Source organism: Limanda limanda, chromosome 8, assembly GCF_963576545.1.
Source record: "Limanda limanda chromosome 8, fLimLim1.1, whole genome shotgun sequence".
NCBI classification, from domain to species: Eukaryota; Metazoa; Chordata; class Actinopteri; order Pleuronectiformes; family Pleuronectidae; genus Limanda; species Limanda limanda.
This window is the reverse complement of record NC_083643.1, coordinates 29,074,874-29,094,805: the sequence shown is the minus strand read 5'-3', so window position 1 is coordinate 29,094,805 and position 19,932 is coordinate 29,074,874. Positions and strand designations below refer to the sequence as shown.

The window sequence follows — 19,932 nt, the reverse complement described above, 5'->3', positions numbered from 1 at the left end:
ACAAAGGGTTCTAATAGGAAATAATGTTTGGGTTAGAATACAGGCCCGATCAGGACTTTGTGTTGTTTGTAGATAACCTATTTCCCCCATTGGGCTATTTTTTATTAGAACTTCACGCACCAATGGTAGGCACGGTTTTGTATGACCCGCCTCAGTAAAACAGAGAAAGGACCTGTCATTGAAGTAGCAGATAAATGGTGTACAACAGTTTAAAATTATGAAACCAAGAATATGTGCTTATTCAAAGACAGTGTTTTTCTTTTCATTTCACCCAGCTCTTCCCTTCAGTCAATTTTCTGCACTGACCTGGAAAACAGAAGACATGCATTTTGAAGGGCCTCGACAGACTGCTCCTCCCACCTGTTCTAGCTAAATGAAAGACAGAAGCATGCAGCAGTTGTAGGCGTATGAGTATGGTTTTATTTTTCATCAGCTGTACAGTGTCTCAGCTTCAACATGACAGAGGTTTCTTCTGTTTTCTAGCTCTTTAAACAGGGATGTTTTATAATCTCTGTTCTCTCAACTCTGAAAAAAAAAAACAAGCAAAAAAGAATTCTGCAACATGACTGAGAACACATGTTGTCCTGCGGTCACAGAACTGATGCTGCTTAATGATTGCTAGACAAGTGACAGTGTCAATATGATGCATGGAGGTTGGTTTTTCTCAGAACCCTTTTCTCTCATAATTAATCAACCTGTAGAAAAACCCAGTGACCTCTACCCAATGGCCACAAACCAAAACTGTAAAACAGCAAAGCAAAAAATGGCTCTGAACAAGGGAATACAAAGATGGTTTTGGTTGGTTAGGAAGAACCCAGGCTGGTTCTGACATGTTTACAACATAACAGGGAAGATCAGTGTACTTTTTAAACAAACACATCCTCCAATCAGCGATTTAAAAACTTTAAAATGATTTACAAGAAATCAAAAAGAATAAAAAAAGAATAAGAGTTTAAAATATGTATTTACATGAAAGTCACCTGCCACATTATGGATTATGGTGGGAAAGGGTGGTGTTTGAGGGACACACTGACTCACAAGGTAGTCTGGTCCAAACAAAACATGGATTGGTTTTAGAATGGCTGATAATTACCGTGTACAAACTTGAGTTTGTGACTGCTGATTATTTCAAGTGAGACTATTCAAATGCATTGAAATAATATCATGTTAATTGAAGTTTTTGGAATGTTCAAACCCACAATTACAGTTACATATTTCATCAAGATTATATGTAATTGCTCCAAGTTAATGTGATGAAAACTGTCTTTGTTCTTTTCAAACAGGGAGGAAGAAGAATATTAACTGTGAGTTATAAATAGCCCCCAACAGTAATAAGAATAAGAAAAATAGAAAAAAGTTCAAAAATAACTAATTTAGCAGCTATCTCAAGGATGTACTGTACATGATCTGACTGAGGGCATGTTTCCATTAGAATGAAGCTAAAAGATGTACCACAGTTATGAATCGCTCTGTTCATTTTAATGTACCTGCCTCTCTCATTTATAAGGAAGGATCCTTCTTTCAATATCCTGATCTTCAATAGGAAAAAATTACATACAATATCTATATACAAACAAATAAAGGCCAGGGATTCGCAAAATGTTCTGAAACATACTCAAGCAAGAGAGCAGAAAAATTAAGTGGTGAGGGAAGAGCACATGACAGTTGTACATGGCGGCAGAGCAACATACACAGAGGAGGTGGTTTCCTGCTGAACATTAACTGCAGAGTGCGTTGGTAAGGATTGACACAGGATGTGGCTTTGTGTAGACACAACTAGCGAAATAAATGATTCATTCAATAGACATTCAGCTTATGAAAAAAGAATTTAGAGCAGATATTTTAGATGTATATGAGATGACACATGATCTGGTATTGGGTGTGTCTGTGTGTGGGTTTTATGATTCACAAACTTCAGTGTCTAGCAGGTTGACATACATGGATGTGAAGTTACTGTGGAAGTATTTACATGCAGCTTCCTTTCTTTGTGCATGGATATTTTTGCTGTCACCAGTTTGTGCAGCCACTCCAAAGGCGCGATCATGGCTGCTGTTAAAAGCACATACAGATGAGACATGAGGTGAAGGCTAAGGATGTGGAAATATTAGCTTTACACATAGTCTGGCTACACGTGTGTGGCTGCGTGTTGTGTTCACCGGTCCATCATGCTCAGGATCATCTCTGGCGTTAGATCGCCATTGGCGGCAGCAGCTGCCGTTTCTTCATTGACAGCCAGCTCAACAGTCTCCACCCCTTCCCCCTCCAGCCCCACCCCCTCCATCGCCAGAGCTACTCCATGCTCCAGAGGTGTCGCTGCAGAAGTGTCACCCTCTTCCTTCTTCACAATGATGTTCTCCACCGCTCCAGTGCTCTCATCCTCCACCTGAATGATGGCAGCAGCTACAAAACACAGCAAGATGGACAAGTTTGACTAAAGCTCTCTTATGACAGACACAATACCAGCTCATAACCTCAACAGCGTGCAGAAGAATCATAATGGTTGTAACTATGGGTGGGCGATTTGCGGTGCGTTGAGCTCTCAAGGCCACCGTAGTTGTGAGATGCAAGTTGCGTTCATTTACAGCCGGTCAGTGACTTTGTTGAAGATCAGTGGAAACGAACAGTGAGAACAAGTTCCCTTTATGTTCCACAGCCGCTCAATAATCAGAAGGCCCCGACATTTATATTCAACATGAAACAAAGTAATTTACACTGTGTTTTAAGCCAAAAGGGCCACTGATATCTTCAGAAGACGTACATTCCCATTTATACAGTGATTTCAAAATATCTGTACATATATGGTGTATCGAAATTTAGCATAAAAATATTGTTGTATTTGTTTTAGGCCATATCGCCCAGCCCTAGCTCTAACCACACCTAATAAAGAAATATACTAATCATCTCGTATCTATTGTACATGTGCTTTTACATTTGATTATTGCCAGACTAAATACATTTAGTTTTCCCAAATAGTGCTCTTGCTCTTTGAGATCAACTGGCATCTAATAAATCGTGTCCGTCTTCTCACCAGCCGTTGTCTTGGCAGCCACTCTGACTGACTTGGTAGGTGTCGGAGGCTTAGGGGCATTCTTAGGGGGTCGGCCTCGTTTCCTCTTGACTGGTGGCTCGTCAGGGGCTGGGACGGGGATGGCGGCAGGGGCCTGATCCAATTCCATGCTTTCTGGGTCCTCATCTTCCGGTAGCAGTGGTGATTCTTCCTCTCCCTCACCCTCTTCCTCCTCATCGGGATCAACGGGATCCTCCTCTGAATGACAGAGAGATACAACAAAGACAGATGTAGTACTCTGAGTTGAGTGAACAGAGTTTTTGTGGCAATCATGCAACATCAAATTCTCACCACTGTCATCATCGTCATCTCTTCTGCTCCTCATCTTTCTCTTTCTTCCTCTTCTCCCTCTCTTTGGGGTAGGAGTTCCGTTCTCAGCGTCCTCAACCTCACCACTGCAGTTGTCAGAGTGGCGTGCCATGGTGTTCTACGAGAATGTACTGTTATACACTGTTGACTTTTAAAACATACAAGCCTTTGTTGAAGCCTGTAGGAAAGACGCTTTAGATGCATTACAGCTAAAAACAAGTATCCTTACCCTGCGAGTAAAGGTCTTGCTACACTTGGGGCAGACAAAGGCGGTGGGGATAAAGTTGGGGTCGTGGTAGCGTTTGAAGTGCATGTCCAGCAGCTGCTTCTGTCTGAAGGTTTTTTCACACTGGCTGCAGGCATATGGTTTCTCTCCAGTGTGGGTTCGACGATGCATCACCATGTGTCGCTCCTGTATTCAGCAGCATAGGAAACACCAGAGCTCTGAAAACCTTTAGATAACATTAAAGGTGGCCATGGTACACATTAAATAATAACCAGGTAAAAAAACTAACTGGTGGCATGTGTCAACTAAGGATGTCAGGAATACCGATTTTACCATAACCACAGTTTCATAATGCCATGGTTTCTTAACTGTAAGAATTTTATTTCAACCTATGCCAACTATGGCATCTTTCCTTTCGCGAGTCACGTCATGTTTTGTGAGTGCACTGCGCTTGTTTTTGTGTGCGAGCTACTTAACTGAAACGTTAGTTGAGAAGAGGAAACTCACGTAACGTATTTTCACCAATGCTGGCCATAAAACTCGATCGGAGGAGTTCACAGTAAGAGGAAAAATTTGTTTACTTTGTGTTTCTGACCATCTCCTATAAAAACTATATAATTGTGAGAACCGTGGAGCCGTGATATTTCCTCTGACAATAATCGTTGCACCCAAATTTTATATCGTGACATTCCTAGTCACACACACCTGATATCCAAAAAGCAAATTACATATTTGCAGAAAAAATGGCAACCCTACATATCAATTCATAAAGATTGATAAGATATTGGATAAAGCACTGACCTGGCGGCAGCAGTAGTCACACATGTCGCATTTGAACCTTTTCTCATTCTTATGGGACTTCTGGTGCTGGATCAGAGCGTAGCGCTCGTGAAAGACTGCATCACAGTAACGACACTTCTTTCCAGTCTCAATAAACGAGTGCTGCTTTCGAAGATGGACACCTGGAGGTGTACAAGGTTAACAAAATAAAAAAAGGTTGTAAGAGAAACAGCTTGCCAAAGTCAACTGCGTGAATGGTGCATTTGTTTGATTATCTTACCCAAGTCACTCTTACGTGCAATAACCGTATCACAGTGTGGACAGTGGAATTTTGCCACGTTTTCCGTGTGTTTCTGCAGAATGTGCATTTTCATGGTTCCACTCTGGGTAAAACGGGCATGGCAAATGTAGCACTCATAAGGTTTCTCTCCTGGAAAGACGGTTTAAAAAGTACACTGGTTTATTACTGTTATTACCTAAAGTATACATTTTAACAATGTCATATCCAATAGTATGGCAGAACTTCAGTGGTAACACGTTAACATTTTGCTTTAGTAGTTGTTTGTGGTTCACAATTAATGGAGGAGGGGTTTGTTAAAGGGACATTTATCATGGTCCTACCTGAGTGTGTCCTCATGTGTCTCTTCAGCTTGTACGTGTCTCTACTGGCGTAGCTGCAGAGACTGCACTGGAATGGACGCTCACCAGTGTGGGATCGAATGTGACGCTTTAGTTTGCTCACCTACACAGACAAACGTATAGTCACTGCACAGAACATTACAACTTTACAATACATCTGCCGTTTTAGGCCATGCTCTGGACCCTGAAACAGAACTGATTAACTTGTTAGAAAAGCACATAGTAACTTCCCTCCTCCACTGCTGCTGGCTACACAACTGTGAATTTTTCTTCCACTCATCTTCATCCCTGAATGACAAGATATCGACAGGTTTAAATGTATGAGCTACGATAAACAGAAATCAACTATAAAATCAGTGGTTGAGGAGTAGAGCGTTCGTACTTCTACCAGAAGGTCGGCCGCTCTTCCCCATTTGAAGTCTACCCCTCATAGAAAAAAAGTGCTGCTATGCACTGTATGTATGTGTGTATGACTGGGGGAATGGCAAACTCTACTGTAAACCAGTTTGAGTGGTCGCCAGGACTAGGAAGCGCTATATAAATACAAACCATCTACCATTCACAACTTAAACATCAAGCAAATATCAGCACATCCTACCTCCACACTGGCATAGTCGCACATGGAGCATTTGAAGGGTTTCTCATGTGTGTGTTTATAGCGACGATGACGAACCAGCTCTCCGCTAGTCACAAAAGCCATATCACAGTCTGTGCACTTGTGTGGACGAGTTCCTGTATAAATTTAAAGAAACATGGAAGTTGTTCTTGCATGGAGTTAAAAACAACAACATTCTTATGACTCCTGTTAAACTAAAACAAAGCACATGTTTTTATGAAGATGGGTGTTAGTGTATACCGGTGTGTGTGTTGAGATGGTTTCTTAGCAAGGTGACCGTCCTAAAGGCTCTTCCACACAAATGACATTTATGTGGTCTCTCATCTGTGTGGCTCTTCATGTGTCTGTCCAGGTTGGAGCGCCGAGGGCAGGTGTAGCTGCAGAGTTCACACTGAAATGTCTTCTTCACTCCTGTAACACAACAAACAACAAATGTTAAAATCTAAATCCCACTGCCTGACAACTATATTAAAGACTTTATCATCAATTGTAATGAATCACATAGTAATATGATGCATTGTTGTTGGGCTGGGCAATATGTAATCTTAACACAGTATTTTCTTTAATCAGTCGATATCGATATATATCGTGATATAAATCAAATAACCTGAAAACAACTTTGCACACGTATATGTATGTATATACACGTATATATATATATAGGTTTTTTGCACAAAACAGATTTTACTTGGTTGTACATTCATCCTGTGCCACTGTACTTTACTTATACAGTAGCATTTCATACAAACCACTACAATGAAAGGGTGTATATAATGTACATACTGTGATCAGTGATGGTGTTTATTGTTAAAGTGTAAAGTGAGAGCAGGTCAGAGGGGGAGTGAGGAGGAAGCTCCAACAGAGACTCCGAGACAGGACTACCGGATTTTTAATGAGCGCATGTCTGATCCTGGAGCAGCACTGTTTATAGCTTAGTTTAAACTATGAACGTAGCGGAAACACGATTATTTTCTGTCACTGTAACGATGCGGAGTCGTCCAACTCTCTTTAGGAGCCTTAACATTAGAATGTGTGTTGCTTTTCTGCTGCTCTGTGCTGTGTTCGTCCACCTTACTTGATGTGGGTGTACTCTATTCCAGCCACATGATTGGTTCAGCGCAGCACTATGCTCATTATCATTGGCTGTTTGTGTTGTTTGTCAAAAAACGTTATATCGAAAATGTCTTAAATCGCTATCAAGGAAAACTTCTATCCCAATAATTATCTATATCATTTAATCGCCCAGCCCTACATTTTGGTAATAAATTCAAGTGTGATAGTCTTTACATGAGGAGGTATTTTAGCTTCTACACCGTAGACAGTAAAGTAACAAACAAAGATAAGGCTGATGGTCATCAAGTACTGGGCAGCTGGTTTACTCTTTAACTACGACAAATCTGTTAACTTTTCACACAAGTGAAGCAGTGAAGGAGGCACTGAAGGTGAGCAGAGCATGTCAACTGTTCAACCTTATCATAAACCCTGTTACAGATCATAACATTAACCATTTTAAGGTGAGTACACATCAACATGAGTAATGCTACGTGTTTTTTTGTTGGCGTCCTTTTGTAATTGTGATTCATTATAAGCGAGATTGGCTTGTATTCTTGCTGTTAATTCTCCTGTGGATTGAGAGAAAAAACTGATATATACAGAAAAACGTATTACAGACATTGTTGGTAAAAAAAAATTGTCGTATCTCCACTGTATCACAGATTATAGAATAGCTACTTGTGTTGGCAATTGAGTGATGAGTACAATCCATGACATGCAAAGATGACTAATACTTTACTTTTAAAAAACATTATTGTCAAAGGTTTGCAGAGGCAGTTTCCTGCAAATAACAGTTTCTCACCTTTCTTCTTGATCTTTGTAGGTTTGGGTGGTTTCATGTTGCCCACCACTTTCTCAGCATTGACCTCAGACAGAAGGCCCTCCTGCTGCTCTTCTTCAAAGTCATAGACACTGACGTCCATATCCTTATCTCCTTCAGCGTAACGCAGGCGACTCTTTTTTCCCTAGAAAAAAGCATCTCATTAAATGTTGTATCATCAGCAGAAACTATTTTAACTTAGTCCAATTTAATAACAGAGTTTCACATTAACTTATCTAACCTTTTTAGTTTTTTTCAAAATTCCAGAGGGAGGCTGATAGTCTGGATCTTTAGCCCAGTTTGGGTCATCATTTGGAGTCTGAATGGGCCCATCTTCCCCTTCTTCCAACAGCTGGTTCCCCACCTCCTCTTCTTCCTCTTCATGGTGGCCTTGTCCTCCCTCCTCTTCTTGCTCCACTGTCTCCACCTCCCCATTAGCACCAACCTTAACTACCTATACATAAAACACAATCATGGTTGTTGACCAACTGTTCGTCAGGTTTTATTCTACAAGCATGAAGCTCAAAAGAGAAATCATGCTCCAAAATGAATTCAAATCAGCCCTTTCACTTCTTTGCAAACTGTCACATTTTTGACATAGTAGATTTTACTTTACATGGATGGAAGTGCCATTTTGCCCGACAATCTACACTCAATAACCAATAATGACAAAGTAAAAGAGTTTCTTAATTTTCTGAAGCCACTGCATATTATAGGTATGCTTAGTTTAGCCCAGGGACGCAATAAGGGCTGGTATCAGATTAAATGAAGCTAATTAAATGTAGGGCATTGTGCTTGTCCACCTGAGGCTGCCAGCGTTGCAGCACAACCTTTCTTTGAGACAGCCTTCAGTGCATTTTACTCACACTTCTGTAAAAATTTGAATTAGGTCTTCAAGGCTCCTCCTGAATCTGTGGACTCAAGACCTGTATCAACCAAGTTTCCATTGGTAAAACATAGAGTCTGTTTAACAATATATGTAATACCCGAAAGAATCAGAGAAGACCGAGCCCCAATCAGGGTTAATCATGAAGGAAGCAAGAAGTGCACCTGCTCTGGAGGGCACCGAGTGATAGCATAATAGGAATGCTAATGTAATAGCAGCCATAGCAAGGAATGAACAATTATTATATTAGAAAGTAGAATAACTCACTGTAAGTTTCAAAAAGTGCCCCATAATTTTTAAAAATGCACCTTGATTTCAGTCAGTGGGGGTAAAAATTGCCACCTAAAAAATATGTAAATTTCCTACCGTGTTAATTTATACGGTGTTTTCTTATTATTCGTCAGAAACCTTTATTAAATCATTACAGCAATGTAACCTCGTCTTTAGTTACATCATATAAATACCATAGGCGATCATAAGTGGGTATACGCAGTATACCTGCGTCTCACCTGCAATGAACTAGTGATTTATACACATTCATGAAGGTTTTCTTTTCCTTCTCAGCAGGGATAATATATATCTTACAAACTGATCCGACTTGAGAATAATTTTTTCTGTAGTTTATTTAAAAGATTTTACTAACTTTGTGTATATGTTGTTATAAATGAGTGATAAATCAGTCACAGTTCTATCAGAAGGTAGAAAAGGGAGTTTTACTGTGTAACCATGTGCTTTTGTGGTCTTAAAAATATAGTGACAGTAGTTTTTCAGATTTGAACTGTGCTAGAAGTCTTACAAAAATGTTAAAGGTAAAAATGTGTTTACTTTACACTAACAGTAACAGATTCAAATGAAGTTCTTTTCTGTCAGGTACCCGCATGCATATGTATTGATTGTACCCCAGTTGGTCTACGTTAAAGCCTGAACAATGAGTGAGTCCATTCAGCTGTTTTCAGACATGACCTGCAGATAGTGCAGAGTATTGGGTGCAGACTCTATAAACAGTTTGCCTTTCCAACATGCAGCAACACAGCGTGAGGCTCTGTGCACAGACACTTTCACGTCAGCAACAAAACCTCTTTATTACTCAGACAAGAGGTGGTGCAGTAGGGTGCAGCAGGAAGTAATGCATTTATTCCGCTTCAGAGATCACAAGACACACACAGTCGTCAGCGCTTATCACAAACTCTCTGGGATCTCTGTTAGTGTCTTCTACGTGTTCGGCTGTGCTTTATTACCCGGAGACATATTTTTTTCGTCACTTTTGCATCTGTCACGTGTTAGAATAATCATCAACCCCCCCAACGCACTCGCGGTGAATCCAGAGGGGAACCCCATGCCGTGGATTCACATCAGATTCTCCAGACTTTCTGCGGACTTCGTACTTCAGGGCCAGGAGGACACAGTCTGCAGATAATGTGGATGCTCTCGCTTGGACATTGCGTTCACACATACATCTTCTCTGGAGAAAAAGGGGAGAATCTACGGATGTCTGAAAGCAGTTTTTTTGTACCTGGAAGCCCTCCGGAAGTGGTAGGGTGTGGCAAATGACTGGGTCTCCATCCTTTGGCATCGCAGTGGTGTCAACAAAGGTGCCTTGCTGCAGGGCCTCCACAGTGGTGGCAGAAACTGGCACCTGGACCAGCTGCAGCTCTCCCAGGCCTAAAGCTGCCTGCTCCTCCATGTTAACCACCTGAGGACCGAAAGACACCAGAGATCAACTCTCATGTTTGGGCAATGTACAGGAAATCAATTAACTGGGGAGTTAATGGTCTACAGACAGCTTGTAAATGCAGATGGTCTCAATACAGCACACAGAAAAAATGAAACTGCTGGAGATCGTATGATGGTGGGAAGTGGTTTAAAAAGAACACCTACCTGTAGTGTGATGATTTGAGTCTGGTCCACTGTTGTTACAGTTGCTTGGTGAGCAGAACCAGCTGATGACCCCCCCAGTGCAGCATCTATCACCTGCAAGTAAACAGAGATGCAGCACACACTGTCCTCACAACCAGGTGATTTTCTTTTTAACAGACATCAAAACAAAGTAGTTACTGTGAGACAAGCCCCCATCCTTATTCATCTCAGACTGGGCAACAATTATGTCAAATCAAACACAGAGGTCATTAACAGTGACCTCACCTCAGTCTTCATCTGCAGCAAAGTGGGGTCCAGTGAGTCCATAACCATCATTTCAACACCTGGTCCATCTTCTACACCAACCCCGGCCTCCATTAGCTGTTGCTGGGCAGCTGCTACCAACTCTTCCCCATGACCTGAAACACAACATTGCTCGGTTTCAAAATATTTGACCACATTCTCCAAAAGATAACATGCAATTTAGATGTATGATATGATCTGCTCTTTTAACAGCTAAACTGTAGAATAATATCATGCCCAACTTGAAGAACCTTGTTCAAGGATGACTCCAGCTTGTCCCTCTACCACGCCCCCAGCCTCTGCAGCTTGCTGGAGGAGGTCAGCAACCATGGCGTCCTGGCTGTGTATCTCCACCTCCCCTACACCCTCTGATGGCCCTGCATCCATGCTGGGTTGGTTCTGAAATATGAGATTGTGGAAAAATCATCATCATGCAGTGTTTTGCATAACACCCCAGCTTCTAAGTTATTTCCTTAGACATTTTGTTTCTATATTTGAAAAGGACAAGGAATTGTAACTAAAGGTTACTGTCAGTAACAGCTGTGCCTTATTGCTCATACTTCTCACCATTGCTGTTCCTCGTTCATCGAATTTTCTGTAACCAAGCAACCAACTACAGAGTAGAGTATTCATTTCCTGTTTACACCAAATTAAGTTTTCAGATGTGTTAGTATGAATGCGATTAATTATGATTGATGTGGTAACACACATCACATCTCTGACAGAGTTAAAGGTTGTCTTCATCACACTATGCTCACCTTCAGCTTCAGGCTACTACCTGCCTGTAAAACTACAAGAGGGTTGGGTAATATGTCAACATATGGTTTGCACCCTGGTGGTTGAATGCAACTATTTTGAGTCACTTTGGATAAATTATATAATATGTGTAATATAAACACACTCTGATACATTCACTCTTAAATGAATTGAGTCCATACAGCTTATATCCTCTTTTGTATTCTTTTATTTCTGAGTCATTTTGATCATGTCAACTATGAGATAACAAGTGATGTCACAAGTGGAATCCTTCAACATAGTGCCTATTAGTTTCAACATCTTAATATGGAGAAAGATCTCCTTTGTATTTAAAAGAAGCCAGAGTGATTAACCGAGACTCCCACAACATTTGTATAAGCTTACTGCTGATATTTGTTCTCAGAACCTGAATGTCTAAAGCAGATTTTTTTCACCTGGTTTACCTAGGCAGATATGAATAATCATAGGCGTTGAAATAATTTATCAACTCTTCAAAAGCTCAAATTCTTAGTGGCCATTCTTTTTGAATCTGCAGGGAAAAACAGTCAGTTTTTTGCCGAACATTCACTCTGATCAATGTATTGTCGACATCTACATCTTAAAACAAAAGCCCAACGACCCATTCTATATGCCTGTCATTATGGATGTTGCTCAGCTACAGCAAGTCAGGGATGATTTTCTTACCCAGTCTGACATGGATCCTGTGCCTTGTTTGCTAAATGTTGTTCTTCTGACTCCCCCTTTCCCTGATAATCTTTAAACGGGCATTATCTGTTAGCATGTGGTCAATCCTCACATTGTCTAATTTCCCTCCCATTCCCTTCTTCTCGTCAAAAGCACAAATACCCTGTTACAGATTTAATGAGTTAGTGATGTGACTTTTTCTAAACCACTTTGATTATTTCCACTTTGACAGATACAGGACTGTGTAGGAACACTGGATTTTTAAATCACTTCAACAGAGTGGGCTGCTGGAGGACCATGGGGAGATATTCTATGAATTGGAAAAAAGGTGTTTTGGGCTAAAAACCCAAATTCCACCTTTAATGGACTAAATACAAAAAAATTGTTAATGTAAACCTTATATATACACATTAGTGACAAAGACGGGCACAGCTGCACAGACATGTTTGTGTTGATGGATAACATCTGCTTGTCTTCAGTTTTTTTGTACACTTAGAACATTTTTATGTTGTTAAATTGTTTTAAGACAGAGAGGCTGTGGTGCAGGCCTTAATAGATCGTTTGACATATGGTACAACATATCCACCATGACATGGTAGAGACGTTCAGTGTCCAGTCTGGCAACTGTCCCCTCCTTGCACAGAGTTTATACAGCGGTGTTTTTGTAGCTCTCCAAGCCGAGTCGTAGAGGGAGCTCTCTGCTGTAATATATAGCTGTGGCCATGAGGCTCTAGGTGGGCTTAGAATAAGAGACAAGCGGGCGACGGGTGCAACAACAGCTGACTATCCCGACCACGGCGACCAGGGAAAAGGGAGAAATACTCGTTAAAGGCAGAAGTCAGCGATTGGAGAGCACACATCGTGTGTTAGGTCTGAGTGGATCACCGAGGATCGTTTTGCTGTCAATGCTTCGTCATTCCTTTTTTCCTCGTTGGCCCTATCCGTACCATTTCCGTGTGTATACTCCGCTACCGATAATATTTCAAAAGTATTCAATGCATCAGCTACAGAAAATGCGAAATCAAAAATGTGACTCGGTTACCGACGGGGACCTCGCTGCTGTCGACACTTACTCTGTAAACATTTACTGAGGGTCCTTGGTGGGAAAGGGCCTTGAGCTAACCTAGTTAACTCTTAGCTAGCTTCAGATGCTACATGGGTCTTCCACTAAAGGTCTAGTTAAATAATGTCATGTGGCAAAACACAACGAAACATCTCCTGGGTACACATGGCTGTGCTGTAGGTCATGTAGTTGTGTTCCAATGTGCATACAAGTGTTTAGTAAGATACTTTACGTACGTTGATTCAAACAAGCTAACGTTAGCTGTGGGCTATAACTTAAACCCGCCAGTTTCCATGTCGTCAAGGCTGTAAAGACGGGAAACAAAGAAGCGAGAAAATGGAGGCCTTGGCCTAAACTCTCCCACCAGAGCGACGAAGTGCCCATAACTTATTCTCGACGATATTTCCACAGATGTTTGTAAAAACAGCGGGTTGTATAATAATTTGTTGGAACTTCAGTTATTAAACGTATTTTGACGGCTTTTTCAATAACGATAGAGGGAGACAAACACTCTCCAACGAGTGCCCGGACCCAGAGCCCCATCGTGACACCTAGAGGCCGATTAAAGATCCTGCAAACTCCCCCTTATCAGAAAAGTAGTGGTACTTTACCTGTGTTTAGTGTGTTTCTCTTCCCCTTTAACAAGGCCCACCGCTCAGGGTGTCTGCTACAAAGTTTGACAGGCTGCTGAGAAGCGCAGGCTTCTTCGCAGTTTGTTTTAATCCCTCTCCCGCTTTAGCAGAGTAGCCTCTGCCACAAAATGGCAGTTGGCAGCTCAGTGCGCCTGTGCGGCCGCTGGGGGGTGGTGTCGAAGCCGCTGCACACACCCTGATTGGCCAGGAGGGGCGCCCCGTTGGAATACATGGAAGACCATATGTCACAATGGAGGGAACGAGGGTGCTTTCACGACCCTCGGACATGTTCAATTTCACCACAGTCAAATAAGGATAGGAACTAAAAACCTTATGAGAAATGATATTTACTTCAAACCAAATAAATACAGCAATACATTCAAAAGGAGGTGAGTGCAGCTGTTAAATGTCATGGCATTTGAGTATAATTTTGGTTTATGGTTCATATTTACTGTGAAGCTTTAAGTCACATCTGTTAGTGTAAGAGTGCAAAAAGTGACAAAGATTAAAGTCCAAAGAAATCTTAATTCAGTGCATTTCGAAAGATTTGTTATGTTTAAATCTACAATCCTGTGTCCAACACTTATATGACCTGACATTCAGCATATCTGAGCTGAGCATTCGGTTTTTCATAGGCCATCCAAAGTTGAATTATATTTTGTTCTATCTGGTACAAATGGATATTTCTCAGCAAGGACAGCCAGCTGTTAACAGCTGGTGTGCTGTGGGAGCTTCACTGTTTTAGGACGTGTACAGTTTGCTGGTGGCCTCTCACAATCTAAGACAACTGATTTACAAAAAAGGAGTGCCAGGCAGATTTTATCCAGAATATTATTTTGAGTTGTATATGTCATGGTCATGATACAGTTGAGAAACACACAGTCACACAACTATTTTTAACACACCTTTAATAGATTGTATATATTTGACACCAGAATACGTGGACACTTTTCTTTTTAGAAAAAAGAAAGAATATTAGAACATTTACAGTCCAATGCTGCACAATTGAACACGCTTGTGGAAGAATAAAAAAAACAAAAAACACTAGCATATGTAAAACCTATATATGCAGCACTGTACAATATATACTACAGTGTTTTTCTCAAGCTTCACACCGTCTTCATTCTTAAATAAAGGATCTACCTTATATTTCATCTGTCATTTTACATTTCTGCTACTATCAAGCCTTGAGGCACTTAAACACTGCAAAGTGCTTTATGGATGCAGAGATATAGCTACAGATTGCTTCTGTCCTATATAATCTTATTGTGGTTAATACATTGCATACAGTGGTAGCAATCATATTTACAAACAGTGAGTCAGAGTTCCCCATGACACCAGACCTATATTATCATCTCTTACATTGCATTAGCTTGTAATATGTTGTATTAAAAAAGTCAGATTGTCTGATCATCCTCCCTCTAACTGAAAATAATATATGAATATCTGTTATTTTTAGGGAGACAACAAAACAATGATTCATTATTGCTTAAAAAAAAAAATGCACTCGTACTGCATACATTAAGGATATGTAAAAATTCATAGAGGTGCACAGTTTGAAATATTAAATGCCAGAATATTGTTTTTTTTTGGTGTTTCCTTTCAAATTCTGATGATTTAAAACCTATTCAGGAATCTAAGGATTCTGACTTCAAGCTCAGATTTCACCGAAAACATATTTTAAGACATGTCCCTATCTTCTGTTAAAGATGATTGATTTCATCCTTACAAACAGAGTTACTGCTGATTTGTTTTGTCTGTACACTGCAGTGTTTCTGACACCATCTAACTAAGGTTTGGCACATTGAACATAAGGAACTGCTTGAAGGCCAAAGACGTGTCCAGTTTGCATACACTACACTGAATCTAACTCCCGTTTGAAACATGTAGAATGTAAAACATGGTTAACATGTGGGTTACAGTTCAATCAAATTTATTTAGTTAAAACTTGTCTTCAGTCAGAATTAGTCTGTTGTTACACAGAAAGAAAATAAAAAATTATATGAAAACTTAACACCACGGTAAAAAAAGGAGTGTGCTGGTGACTCTGAAGTTGTACAGTTGAGCTAAATGCTAACATCACCATGCTAACATGTTCACAAAGTTAGAATGTTGTTCACCAGCTTGGTGTGGCAGCATGCTAACAGCTGAAGCTAATGGCAATGTTTTGTTTTAAAGTTAGTTGAGCAACATGTCAAAGTAGCTCCTGTGTCACCTGAGATATTACGATTCATCAGAAGAGATACATTTGCATGGATCCATTGACTATTTCTTAGATTAAATTTAATGGACTAGTAATTAGCCTACATATTATTTGCTTAATTTATCTTGCTTTATCTTTAACTTCCAGAACAATGCACAGTCAACATTAATATATCATCTTTACATCATAGAACTAATACACAGCATGCAACCAGGACACGTCTATATACTACCACTGTAGTAATGATATCACCAGTGGTCTTTCTGAGATGACCTTACAGTAACGGTGTTCAGGAAATAAGAAAAGGCAGAATGGCAGCATCACTGTCAGCAGTGTCACTGTGATACCTGTGATCACAGTGACACTGCTGTGATAGAAGGAGGATTACAAGAAACAGAACAACTGGAGTCACAGGGCTGGACATTTTGGCATTTTCATACGTCAAACTCAGTGTGGGTAACCTGTTGGACTATGAGAAAAAAAAGTTATGATGCTTCAATTGTTAAGACCACTATATTTATAATGATATCAGTGTGTTTCTATCTTTTTTTAAACATTTCCTAAACATCACATTCTGTAACTTTGTTCTTATTTTTACCATGGACAAAAATCCACATTCTTGACCTAATTTTATTTGATAATCCCTCATGGCACCGTTACCTTCTGCTCTGTTTAAAATATTAAAAAATATTGTGTGACTGCCCGAGGGTCAGGTTAAAAATATAAGAATAAGCTAGATTTATTAGAGTTCTTTTGAATGGAAACAAGCTTTCGCCATCACACCAACAATGAGATAATTGTTAACAATTATGACAGGCCTATCTTGTAATTATGAAGTCATCAGTACATAACTGCAGATATTAGTTACTCAGATAAATTACAGATGTGATCACTTTGAGTTCTAAAATGACAAAATTTGGTCTTCAGTGTTTTTGTTTGATGACTAGTGTATTTACTGTGAAATGTTAAATGCTTTTAGGATGTTATATGTGCTAAATTGTGAAAACAAACTGTTATGGGACCAGTTAACTTGAAATACAATCAGTGAATAACTGTTTGAGCTTCAGCTGTTATTAACCTGATTTTCAACGGAAGTCATCCTGGACTTGAATAAACCTCTCCTAGTGATCCATATTTACCTTCTCAAACAACAGGTTACCCACAGCAGTCTGTCACAGTAATACAGTGACTCCAGACAGATTGCAGCCTCATTTACGGTAGGTATATGTCATAATTTTTAACAGCATCTCATACAACAAAGTATTCATTAACAAATGAAGACTGGTAAATAAAAACAATTTACAATCACAAAACAATAAATCCCAGTGGCATAAAGTCATGTATTTTCATTTAGAATAAGGTATATGATAATTGTAAAGAGCAATGGCACTGTATTGTTTAAACCATTCTCTGTGCAGAAACAGTCTCAAGCTTTATACAGAACTACAGTGTGATTCATTCTCTTCTTAATCGGTTGCCAGTATGTTGGCAACATTAAACATGAAGGCCTGTAATACAGAGTAAAAAAGCTTTCATTTGGATCTTCCTAAGTGGAAGACGATTCACAGTTAATAAACCAGTGTAAGCAGATGTGGGACATGGATTATCTTTGTGAGTGTGTTAGTTGAAACATGCTGCCTGCTGCATTCGGCATCTACTGTATCCTTTGTTTTCCTGTTTCTCTTTTTCGATGCAGTAAAATAAGAGTCTTTGCTGTGCTACCAGAGGGAAGGCTGCTAACCTCATGTTCGCTGAGGCATGTATTTTTTGCACAAGGACTGGACGTTTGTATCTCTTGGGGCCTCAGTGTGCCTCACAAAGTGTTTCAGCATTTGAAACCACCCTAGCCACTGAATACCCATCACACCACCTTCATGCAGAGACTAGCCAGGTTTGGGGATGAGTGGAAGTAAGCAGGGTTTTAATTTTTCTATCCACCTTTGTTAATTTTTCAAACACATTTGTCTGTCACTTTCTGTATTAGCAAATAGGTTTATCACAATGGAATTCTGACTGAAAGTTAGGACCAGTATCCCTTTCTTTACTTTTCACGTGTCGAAACTACAGACACAGAACAGAGTTCTAAGAGTGGTGTCAGGGAGGTAATGGGATGCAGCCAGGAGGACGCAGCTAGCAATGCCTTTTATTCTCCTCCTATGAGTGAGGCCAGTTAGTGTCACAATATGCTATGCCATCTGGTTTGTTTAAGTGCAGCAATGCCACTTATGTCACAGCTATAACAGATAGAGAGACGAATTACAGCAAACAGTAACTGTTTCTGTTTTTGATCCAACACTCCATAGTGATATTACTGTCCCTGTGGACCTTCACTTTATGTCTTTGTTTTGAGAATAAAATGAAACATTTATAGTCACAATTTACATACACTCATGATCAGGTTTGAGGACGATGATTTCCTCTGAACAATGTTGCAAGTCAGTGCTGTAGAACTGGTCTTGAAACATGCTCCCAGTTGTCTCTCAGTCGTGCATGTGTTTTGATTGTTCTTGCCTCACAGCAGCCTGCAGTTCTGCTGCCACCTTAACTGCTCTACAATGTCACTGACAAGTTTATTCTCCATAGTGTATTTTCCACATAACAACAAATTGTCCTCATTTTAGACAACTAGGTTTATATCCAGTAGTTAAAAGCTTACTATAGACTAAATAATTTTTTGGATCCCCATTTAAAATGAGCTACATCAGTCCCTTGACTCTGTCTCAAAACCAGCACATCGTTCGACTGAAGTGGTCTAAAGTGATCTTGATTACAACTAGAGAGGTCTCCACAGCCATCTGGCAAAACTTGAAAACAACAAGCATAGGTAGAGCTGGTGGCTACAGTGAAGGCTGAGCTGTAAGGGAAAGCCTTTTTTAGTGTCATTAATGTTGAGTTTGCAGACATGTTACAGACCAAACTGTTCATCTGGAGCAGCACAGTACAAACAGCCTCCAGTTCTTAAGTAAACACGGCAGTTTAAGCTTAAAGTAGTTTTATGCAGAGCTAGAACGGAATATTTATTTTGTGTATGCCTTCTGGTTCACCATGTAACTAATCAAAAGTTATCAAGAAAGTAAAAGTAATACAACTTTCATATCACAAATCACAAGAAACTAAATAGTTATTTTGGCATTTGAAAGCTGTGAAAACAGTAATTATCTGATAAAGCTTTATAAAGTTGTCTTTTCTTGACATATTTCAAAAGAGTATATATATGTGTTTGGACCATGAAAAGTACAGTAGTGGAAAGACATTGCCCAGTAATCTGAGTTGAATATGATTTTAAACAATGCCAACAAATTATTCCCTGTACTCATAACAATTTCCTTCTTCTGCTCCTCTCTTCATCCATCCCTCCTGTCCAGTTTGCTCACACTATTCATTCTTCCCAGCATCTTTTCAGTCTAACCAATGTTCTTGGAGTATTTATCACAGGCTGATATAAAATACAGTGATTTGTAGCTTACGTAAATCTTTGCCGAGTATTAAGCCAAGGTGTCATTCTTAATTTGGATATGGCTCCTCTCTGTCAGTGTATATACTGTATATCATTATATCATATTGTATTTGTCTTTTGATCTTCCAGTGTTAGTAATGGGGTAGATATATGTGTGTGTGTGTGTGTGTGTGTGTGTGTGTGTGTGTGTGTGTTAGAACGCTGTGCTGGCCATGCTTCCTGGAGCGAAGAGTCTTGGTATACTGTCCTGAGACGTCTCCACATGTCTGTGGGCCATCTTCCCCTCCTCTCCTGCTCCACAGGATGAATGACACCAAAACAAATGGAAAAAGTGAATAAAAGAATGGTCAAATGAAAGAATGAATGAATCAGCTCAAGAGATATGTGTTGGAAAAAAAGACAACAAGAAAGATATACGTTTCTTGTTCTGTCTTAATTATTGTCTTATGCCACAGACATGTGAATAAATGGTATAAAAATATGAATGGAAATGAAGAAAATACCAAAAGGAAACATTACAGTCACCATGTTTACAATAATTGTAAACATAAGAAACAGTACGTGCATCATGTACTGGAATA

The 19,932-nt window shown here is 39.9% G+C and overlaps 2 protein-coding genes across 3 annotated transcripts in view; both read right to left on the bottom strand.

Moving 5' to 3' along the window:
* Nucleotides 1-397: 397 nt before the first annotated feature.
* On the bottom strand, nt 398-13,740 carry ctcf (CCCTC-binding factor (zinc finger protein)). Its single transcript, XM_061077050.1, has 16 exons — nt 13,671-13,740; nt 10,808-10,955; nt 10,539-10,672; nt 10,275-10,367; nt 9,910-10,089; nt 7,752-7,964; nt 7,493-7,655; nt 5,878-6,048; nt 5,620-5,753; nt 5,004-5,124; nt 4,663-4,812; nt 4,404-4,564; nt 3,606-3,788; nt 3,359-3,494; nt 3,029-3,265; nt 398-2,400 (listed from the first exon to the last, which is right to left on the bottom strand). The coding sequence occupies exons 2-16, from the start codon at nt 10,941-10,943 to the stop codon at nt 2,153-2,155; spliced, it is 2,460 nt and encodes an 819-aa protein (XP_060933033.1). The 5' UTR covers nt 10,944-10,955; nt 13,671-13,740; the 3' UTR covers nt 398-2,152.
* Nucleotides 13,741-19,515: 5,775 nt separating this feature from the next.
* ripor1 (RHO family interacting cell polarization regulator 1) overlaps nt 19,516-19,932 on the bottom strand; it is a 51,695-nt gene continuing 51,278 nt past the window's right edge. For both annotated transcript variants that reach the window (XM_061077049.1, XM_061077048.1), the window contains exon 24: nt 19,516-19,642. In XM_061077049.1, coding sequence (XP_060933032.1) covers nt 19,545-19,642 — 98 coding nt within the window. In that variant the 3' untranslated portion in view covers nt 19,516-19,544. The remainder of the gene's footprint in view (nt 19,643-19,932) is intronic.